This window comes from Diadema setosum, chromosome 7 (assembly GCF_964275005.1).
Source record: "Diadema setosum chromosome 7, eeDiaSeto1, whole genome shotgun sequence".
Classification (NCBI taxonomy): Eukaryota; Metazoa; Echinodermata; class Echinoidea; order Diadematoida; family Diadematidae; genus Diadema; species Diadema setosum.
The window spans coordinates 23,150,257-23,160,139 of NC_092691.1; the positions used below are offsets into that span (position 1 = coordinate 23,150,257).

General features: G+C 41.4%; 1 protein-coding gene across 2 annotated transcripts; it reads right to left on the reverse strand.

The window, feature by feature from the left end:
• Positions 1-743: 743 nt before the first annotated feature.
• LOC140231011 (S-adenosylmethionine-dependent methyltransferase Rv2258c-like) lies at positions 744-8,930 on the reverse strand. 2 transcript variants are annotated; one of them, XM_072311165.1, is made up of 5 exons: positions 8,649-8,930; positions 6,540-6,741; positions 4,590-4,801; positions 3,909-4,031; positions 744-2,996 (listed from the first exon to the last, which is right to left on the reverse strand). In XM_072311165.1, exons 2-5 carry the CDS (start codon positions 6,731-6,733, stop codon positions 2,431-2,433), a joined length of 1,095 nt encoding a protein of 364 aa, XP_072167266.1. In that variant the 5' UTR covers positions 6,734-6,741; positions 8,649-8,930; the 3' UTR covers positions 744-2,430. The 2 variants fall into 2 exon arrangements, with proteins under 2 accessions (XP_072167266.1, XP_072167265.1); XM_072311164.1 differs by lacking the exon at positions 8,649-8,930 and having other exon boundaries at positions 6,540-6,939.
• Positions 8,931-9,883: the final 953 nt, after the last annotated feature.

Here is a 9,883-nt window from a genome sequence, read left to right on the forward strand (position 1 = left end):
CTTTGAGAGCTGGCATGCTACCTGTCAAGTTTGGTGAATATTCATCAAGGGGTTTCCAATGATTATGAACATGCACAATTTACATCACCATTTGGACCCATCCCACCCCACTTCCTTGGGTCCCAAGGGGGGGGGGGGGGGGGAGGAGGACACCCCTGATTCTGCCATGAACAAACTTGAAACAACAGTCATCAATATACTGACTCATTGTATTAAATTAGCTCAATCACTTCTGGTTCTAGAGAAAATCTTTAAAGATTCCTTACTTGGGGGGGGGGGGGTGGGACCCCTGGGGGCCTCCCAAGTGGGGTATGGTGCCCATTTGATGGAATTGAGATTATATCTCCCGCGGGATGCTACCTGCCAAGTTTTTTTTTTTCTTTTTCTTGAGAACATGGGGTTCTCAAGAAAAAGATGAAAATTCACAATTTAGGTCCCAATTAAAGCCCCCTGGAGCCCCCCCCCCCCCCCCCCCCCCCCCCAGGTGGAGCATGGCACCCATTTGATGGGAATGAGATTCTTTCCCCCGAGGAATGCTACCTGCCAAGTTTGGCGAAAATTCATCATGGCATTTTCAAGAAAGAGATGAAAATGTACAATTTGGGCCCCATTAGGACCCCTCCAAACCCCCTCCCCTGGGTCCCAAGTCATCAATGTACTAACTCATAGTATTAACTTAGCTCTATCAATTCTGGTTCTACAGAAGAAGATTTTTTTTTTTTAGATTGCTTAATTGTTAGGAGTTTGGGCCCCTCTGGGCCCCCCCCCCCCCCCCCCCAGGTGGGGTATGGTGCCCACTTGAACAAATTGAGATCCTATCCCCCTAGGGATGCTACCTGCCAAGTTTGGTGAAAATCTGTCATGGGATTCTCAAGAAGAAGATGAAACTGTAAAAAGTTTACGCACAATGGACGACTGACAAAGAGTGATCGCAATAGCTCACGTAAGCTAAAAATCTTCCCACAAGCAGGCCCCACACATACTGTAAAACACGATATTTTCGCAGCATGAAATTTTCGCGAATTGGGGCCGACGGCCTTCTTTGAGTCATGAAATTTTCACGAGTTGTCTCTAACATTCAATGCATATAGTGTAGACAAGAACTTTCGCATGCATTTTAATTTCACGAATCTTGGCTCTCGCGAAATTTGCGAAATTAAAATGCACACGAACATTCATCGGTTTACAGTATGTTGACTTCAACTCAAATAGTTTGGCTGTATGTGCTACTAGCTTGCACTATATTGCAGAAATGTGATGCCCATAGTGTGAGCAAAGAACATCGATGAGGCCATTTTATGACCTCTCACAGCGGTCGTAAAGCTTCTTGCAATGAAGTAATTCTACTCTGATCAATCTTTGCAGTGATTAGAATTTATCCGTACGTATCTGGGCAATTACCCCCCCACACCGGCTAAATACTGGTTAGTGGTAAGGTTAGAGTAAGGTTTAGGGTTAGGGTAAGGTTTAGGGTCAGGAGTTTGGGTTGAGGTTAGGATTAGGTTCAAGATTAGGATTAGGGTCAGGGGAAGGGTCTGGGGTAATTGCCCAGGGGGTAATTGCCCGAGACCCTAATATTTTGGATGGAGCTTTTCCTGCAATCAAATAAAAATAGGTCATCATTTTGAGAGTGAGGTATATACGACGGATCTCCAACAGTAAGTTAACATTTTGATCTTCAATCATTACAGTTGCAACATGTTTACAATATGCCTCCAGCCTCACTGCCCTAACTCTTTTGTGCTGTGGTGTCAACCCTGTGTGCCACATTATTCTATGACCGTAACACATTCATGAGCGCTTTTATAAAACACTTTGTTTTTCAAACCATGTGACTTCTTAATCAAGAGTTTATGCTAGAAATGCAGAAAAGCAAAGTTGTAGAGAAAATTTGCAATCTTTGTTGTGACGTAAATTTTTAAGAGAAAGCTACGGCTATTTCTCTTGTAAATGGCCAGTATTCAGAACACAACCAAAAACGGGGGGAAAAAATGTATTCTTGGTCATGATTACACAAAATTTTATGAATATCGGTAGGTCTGGAAAGCATGACTTCTGAAGACAAAACCTCTACAGACAGAAAATCCCTATGGGCACTGCTATTCAGTCACTATGTACGGCAAGCTGCCATGTATGTTTGTGAGGAATTAAATCGCACATGGACCTTCAATGTACTGTGGTACAATGTGATTTATTGTTTGTACATGGTTGTGCATTTGAGCAAAATACGCAGTTGGCAAGCTGTAGACTGAGTTAAGTATGTGATCATGGTACACAGTGAGTTAATCTGTACAAGACCCATTTCTTTTCCTGACACTAAGTTGAAGTAAAGTACTGTACAACTGCTTCAGTTGATAGGAAAAGCTTAAAATTCAGAGAAGTCATAAGAATTTTCACATCCATCCATTCGAACAAGTCCAGTGGTCACTGTCAGTTTGGCTTGGAGCATATGTAATGAGCTTGCACACTGGCTGGAAGCTTTACTATAGCATCTATACTTAGACCTGCACTACTGATGTATTCCTTGGCTTTGTCCCGGCCCCACGCTGTACCCAACCCCACGCTCCCATCAAAGTACAAAGAAATTGGTAAGCAGTGAAAGAGACTAATTGCGTACACTTGAGACAACCTGTCGAGTCCAACATTGCGTGACTGCTTCGTCTCGCAGTCTGGTTCTATCATGGAAAAGACACCGCCTGGTTTGAGGATGCGGTGAATCTCTTTCAAAACTTTGTCTGCTTGGGCAAGGTCATGAATAACGTCGTAAACATAGACATAGTCCACTGAATTGGACCAGTCACTTGGAAGCTCTGCAGCATCACACTGAACAAATTCCACGTTGGCAAGCTTCTTTTTCTCGGCTTGCTCCCTAGCGAAGGTGATGCACTCCTCAGAGATCTCAAGGCCGATGACCGAGCTGTTTGGATAGTTTTCCGCAAAGACCAATGTGGATACACCGCGACCACAGCCAAGGTCCAGCACCTTTACTCCTGATTCTGCATGGAATAGGAACAAGTCATAAAATATAGTCCTTGATTTAATATAGAACAAATCAATTCTTTTAACTAGAGAAACACTCTGAGAGCGCAGACCTCCGCCAAGCATGCAACTCATTTAGACCACTGATCTTGTTCTTCCATAGAGATAACAGTGATTTCCACCCATACGTTTATATAGGCACCCTGCTGAAAGTGTTTATATAGTGTGCTGAAAGTCGCCCGATTTCCCAATATAGAAGCCTTTGTTACGTCATAAACCCTCAGCCGCACAGCGCGCCTCGCCCTAGCAGAAACTAGAGCACGGACTTTAGTGCGCGCATGCAAACCTCAAATACGCGCAGCCTGAACTCCCAAGTTCATTGACCCTACCTGACAAAATATCAAAAATCCTTCATGAATTCCCCAAAAATTCTCGGATCACTACCAAAAGTTAATCGTTTGGTACTTGTGTCATTCTCAACCTTTCCTGCAAGTTTCATCCCAATCCGTTCACTACTTTTTGAGTTATTTTGCACACGGACAAACTAACTTAACTAACTAACAAATGAACGAACACACAAACCAACGGTAACGAAAACATAACCTCCTCCCTTGGTGGAGGTAACAAGTTCAAGCAGACATGGGTGGTACCTATTTACATCTAAAGTCATTCATATTATGGAGGTTCCATGATATTTGCTCCTGCAACAATTGCTCCCATGAAATATAGGCATGCTATTAAAGCCAAGCATAAATTCTATCCACAAACATAACCCTTACCCTGATTCTAATGCTCACATCAAACTAAACCTGAAACTCTATAATAACCGTAACTCTAAGACCTTGAAGAAAATAAGACCACAGCAATTATCTCAGGAGCAACTGTCAGGTCACCTTTACAGAAACCAAAGAAATGGATATACATCTTACTTAGTTTCTCCTCAATTTTTGGCATCGATGGTATAAAGTCTTGGACGAGGTGGTTGTGAACCCATCTTCCACTAATGGATGCCATGAAGGAGTGGAAGAGTGTGTAGTCAGAGTATGGTAAACCTGAAGAAAAGCATACAAGAATCAGCAAATATTTGTGAGGTGTTTTTTGTTTTTTCCTTAAAAATGCAAGTCATGACAACTAACCTCTCAATTCTGTTACAAACTTGTAACAGGAATTGACAGAATCAAATGTAAATAACAGCACGTTGGTCAACATTCTAAAAAGACAAATCATGGTGCACTGTCAGATGATACTTCTGTATACATGTATATAGCCTTTGCGACTGATGAATATCCCCTCATACACTGTTTCTATGACTGGTAAAGGATTCCACTTTGTTGTACATGTTTCTTCCTTCAGAAATACAAATTTTATACAAAGTTTACATTTTGCTTGAATATCCAACAAAGAAATACTAATATATAGAGCATATAATAATCTAAGTGCAACATTGTGATTCGGTAAGAAACTTCCCTCTAGGGGTAATCAATTTTTCACAAACACGCATAAACACACACAGAAAAAAAAAAAAAATCTCATAAATAGATCAAATATATGTAGATCTAATATACACTGCCCCCCTCCCCTTCCCTGTCCGCCTTCCCAGCATGCCTCACCAGATGGCCCATCTTTCTTGAGGCACTCCGCCAGCTTGCTGTACACCTCAGACAGCATGGGCAAGGCATTAGAGAACAGAGCAAGGTCATGTACATCAGTTCCTCTTGTGAAGAAGGGTGCACGGTGCTCTGGAAGGCGATACTTCTCCGTTTCAGGGTTGATATCGACAAAGTGAGCGACTGACATGCAGCCGAGCCATTCTTTCACGTACCTGAAGTTTGAAAGAAGAGAATCAAAGACTGCTATTTTGACTTTGCCCACAATTGAAAAATATGGGCGTGTCAAGCGAACCAAGGTAAGGAAGTCTACTGAAGCACAAGAGAAACAACAACAACAAAAGTTTTTCAGAAAGTATACAAAGTAGCTGTTGCCCATGGTAGCTACATGTGATATGAAATATAGACATCCTCTTGCCTGTCTTGATTGTTTGCTCATCGCATTGGTCATCAACTCTGGGAGAACAACATCAAGCACTCATACTAACACAACACCACTGCAAAACACAGAAGAACTTTGATTTTGTCTCATTCTTTACACACCACTTTCACTTATTTGACCCCTTCACAAGAAAGCTTGTATTCCAATATTTCCCCCAAACAAGGAAGTGTATAAACCAATCATTCACAATTCTAGAATAAAGAGCAGAGTGCAGTGCATTGCAAGTTTGATGTTTAGTTCAAAATCTGTAACCCTATATTACCAAACTCACAAAAGGTCACACAAATTGATTTTCCAATATTTTTTAAATACATGTATGTATACTCTAGGTCAACAAGGCTGAGTTGAGGTTTGGGGCATTTTCTGACAGTGTTAAATTCTTTCTATCTGAATTTTCTGTTGGATATATATAAAACTGAATTACCAAGTGTATATTTATATTTTCAAGAACTACATTTTGTTTCTATCTCTTGTTGGTTGGGGGAAGTATTTAAGTGTGTATGAAAAAACAGAAACTTTACTGAGTAAACAGCAGCAAGCAATATATACTTTTGGTATATTCATGAATCAAATACTTTTAAATGAGCATGCTAAATTTTCAGTTTATCTGCTAATCCCTTCACAGTGGTTCAATATTGCCGCTGAGTTTCAAATCCCATCGTTGTTCCACATTGACAAAGGAGCAATAAGTGCCTTGAATAGACATTTAACGTCAAAGCCCAATTTTCCTAAAAAATAGAATTCCAATATGTTTGATTCTCCATCATTCATATTTATAGGGTTAGGAACATCCATTTCATCGGTTATTTATCAATTCAGCAATAGAAATCTCCTCTTTCAGAATTCAACTCTGACTTTAAAAACAAAACAAAAACAAAACAAAACAAAAAATCTGCTGACTTTTTGACAGTTTTGTAATGCAGGGTCCAATGTATTAAAAATCGAACCATGTAAGTACAGTTTGTCCCTCAAAAAAAATTACAATCGGATTTTGCACTGATAACTTTCAAAATGATTAAACAATCTTGATGCTATTTCAGGGTACAAAATCTGTACTTCTTTGTTCTTACCTACATCTTGCAGAAACCCCATTTAATATGGTTAAGTGCTCACAGAGAAATGTGGATCATTGTAAAGCATGTCACGAGTCCATTTCTTCCAAGTTTAGCACTTGGATGCTTTTGGCATCCATAACACAATGGACTATTACAACTTGCATAGAAGGGATTCTTGACATGCTCCACAAGGATCCCCATTTCTCTGTGACCACAGAAGCAAATCGGATAGGGTTTTCTGTAAGATATCAGTTATGAGATATAGTTTAATACCTTGAAATTGCATTTTGGTTGATTCACTTTTTTTTAAAGTTAGCGTTGCAGAAAGTTCCATTGTCATTCTTTTTTTTCTCTTCTTTTTTTTTTTTTTTTTTTTTTGGGGGGGGGGGAACATACAGTAAACAGCAAGGCAAAGGGTTTCATTCTAAAATTCAAACAAACAGATATGCCCCATACCGCTCCTTGAGTCCTGCAGCATCAGCGATCTCCTGTGCTGTACTCTCTCTGTCCTTCAAGTGTATCAAGGCATCAAATATGCCAGTCTCAACTCCAAGGGACACGGCCAGTGCGACAAAGCCATGTGTTAGGATGGTGCTGAACCTGTTTGCAAACGCCTCGCTCGTTTCTTCCTGAGCCCCTGACTTAGCCATAATGCGATCTGCTGAAACAAAAACAATCAAACATACAAAGTCAATTGATCAATCTAAATTTAACGCTTCAGCAACTGATATTCTGTAGATAATGGCCTGTGGTTCCCTGGAAGGTACACTGTACAGCAATATCGCTCTCACTCGAGAACTTCCTAAATGACAAACTAGTTCACTGAATGTTTATTTTTGTCTATTACAAGTTATGTTTATTTTTGCCGATGAAGACTTTACCAAGAAAATGGTGTGTTACAGAAGTAATTCTGACATACTTCTGTTGAACTTTGACCTCTCTCAAGTTACATAATTATATAGATAACCTATTCTACATGAAAATAAAAAATAAGTACAGCATAAAACTATTTTTTAAAAACGGATGGGTGGTTTAGGGTGTTTTAGGGAGTAATGGTTTCGAGACATTTCAGTGGCTAATGGGTTAATGAAGTTAGAAAGATCTGCTCTCACTGCTGTAGCAATGACATCAGAAGGGCTGCCGACATTGGACGAGTTTATCATTTGAAAAATGCAAAGGAGCTTGTAATGGGGGGTGGTACGTGGTAAATCAACGCGAGAGTGTGAGAAATTGGTGAAATGCAAGCAAGTTGGCAGCCCCGCATCAGTCATCCTTGACGGCACACCCTCATATACTGGTAGCATCTCTTTTCTCTAATACACCTTTCTGCAGGGCCACAACTTCCTTGACTTTCACGTTTGAGAAGGCTTTCCCGACTGGTTGAAGATGGGGAAGCTTCTTCTCACTAGATTTTAGTTTCCTTGCACCGTCGGCCAATCACAAATGAGTTTATAGAGTGGTAGCCACCAAAGCCTTTGTAGTATTTATAGTAGTAGTAATCTGTCAATCAAAATAGTGCTGATTAAATCGGAAGGGGCATTTACGTACAATGCAGGCTTAATTGGTTAGGGCCCTACCCTAAATCAGCCCATGACAAGATATGACGGATCTATTCAACACGTATGTGATATTTCATTTTTTAGGTCTAGGGTCCTACCGGTGTAAGTTTAACAGGTTAGCATGCTATAGGCCTAGTAAATTTCCGTAGACTTCTGTCATATATGCCTCGGCCTATAGTAAAACGGAAAAAGTTCCTTTTGGAACAGCAACCCCAATTACACTGCTAAGCTAAGTGCTACATTAACGTTACTAGATCTACAGTGGGCGGGTCAATAACCTAGCCTAACCTTGCTTGCGATACGCACGGATGCACGCACTCATGTTTGGGTGGCTAGCTGTCCCAAAAGAAAAAGAACTCTTGCCTAAAACTATGATGGGGGCCCCAGTTTTTTCACAAAACAATGCTGATTATTCCTGGAGGCGTGTTTTTTTTAGACGGCACAGATTGGGGAAACTAAAAATCTATCGGGGACCCTATCCCTAAACCTAACCCAAATCCTAACCCTAACCATCAAACCCTAACCCTAACCCCAACCCCAACCCTAACCATAACCATAACCAAAAACCCTAACCCAACGTTTTTCCCATAGTATAGGTTTAACACGCGCCATGCCCCAATCTGTGCCGTCTTTTAAAAAAAAACGCTTCCTGGAGGTGCAGGTGCGGATCGACGCATCGATCGAGCGAGGTCAGATTGGAGCTGGACGGAGGTGGCGTAGCCCGACCAGACGCCATGCGATTGTCGCGATTTCGATAATACATGTACAGCGATTGGGCTAGCCTAGGCTGGCTGTGTAGTATAGCTAAAGAGGTGGCGGTGAATGCAATCAATGTAAGACTATTGAGCATGAGTAACGTTAGGGGACCAAGTCCAGTCATACTGTCATCTCTGGAGGTTCTGTAGATCTACCCAGTGCTATGTAGCTAATGACAGTAATGTTAGAGGTGTTAATTACAAATACGTTATCTTTAAAACACATCATTGTTTTTCCCCTCAATACATACCGGTACAACAAGACTTCAGTGAACTTTCCTGGCGACCCGTACCTGCCTGCCAGCAAACAATGCATTGCGCACTGCTGCGTGCACTGGTCTACGTCTCGCATGAATGATCGATGCTAACTTGACCACTCTGTTCCGTAGAAGGCGCGGCGGCTTGGCGGAGATTGCATGCTGTTCGTGTTCAAATAATCGGCCCAGACCCTGGGGAATGGGGATGCAAATGATCCGATGCATGTGATCGATGCAGAAAAGTTTCAGGAGAAAATTCAGAAAGCCAGCTCTTCAAACAAATGCACGTACAACCTCCCCTAAACAGGCAGCTCTCACTGAGGGGTCTAGGGCAATTACCCCCTGGGCAATTACCCCGTACCCTTCCCCTGGCCCTAATCCTAATCCTAATCCTGAACCTAACCCTAAACCTAACCCAAACTCCTAACCCTAAACCTAACCCTAACCCTAATCTTTACTCTTACCTTACCACTAACCAGTATTTGGCCGGGGGGTAATTGCCCTCCGGGGGTACGCTCACTGAGTATAGTAGCCCTACTACATATCGACCACCCTTATTGAAACCGACCGCGTATAATTCGCGCACTGAACACTAAGTACGCACTTTTCTGCGCGCAAAGCACATAAAAATGGATTGGCTTTGAATGTAGATTAGGATGGTGTGGGAAAACGCGATAATTCACTGTTCATTAATGGTTTTAATCAAGGACAAAATTTCGAATGAATATTTTCACCGAATCGTAATGACAGCACAATGTAATGTCTATGGAAGTTTCTAAAATGCTTCTAAAAAGCTTCGTACAACACGGTGTTCAATACAACTCGGTTTACGTGCATTGTCAATGCAAAATCAGCGGTCGATCCTAAAAACGCGATTTACCGCGGGGAGCTGAAACGAGGCCACGCAAGTTCGTCGGCGATATTTTTGCACTGAAACTTCGAATCGAAAAGGGAACAACGGCATTTGATAGAGCTGGATTTTCTCAATCACGTAGGTCAAGTTTTTTACGTGAATTTCAGTGTTAAATATTCTTATCAAGCAAATAAACATTAGGCGGTCGATTAGTAGTAGGTCCAACCCTACCTATTAGTCCTACTCATTCTGCATTCACTAAATTGAGTGTACGATCTTTGACTAAATCTGTATCAATTATCGCTAGATATCAGTCATGTTTATTTTAATGTTTGACAGGGGCGTCACCAGCTTTTTTTCAAGGGGGGTGCGTTTT

What these genes read in the sequence shown, in the direction of transcription:
- LOC140231011 (XM_072311165.1), bottom strand. Translation starts at nt 6,733, where the DNA reads ATGGCTAAGTCAGGGGCTCAGGAAGAAACGAGCGAGGCGTTTGCAAAC. An exon ending in GCTGCAGGACTCAAGGAGCG is followed by an intron (nt 4,802 to 6,539) that starts GTATGGGGCATA and finishes TTCAAACTTCAG; the next exon opens with GTACGTGAAAGAATGGCTCG. An exon ending in AAAAATTGAGGAGAAACTAA is followed by an intron (nt 2,997 to 3,908) that starts GTAAGATGTATA and finishes TATTCCATGCAG; the next exon opens with AATCAGGAGTAAAGGTGCTG.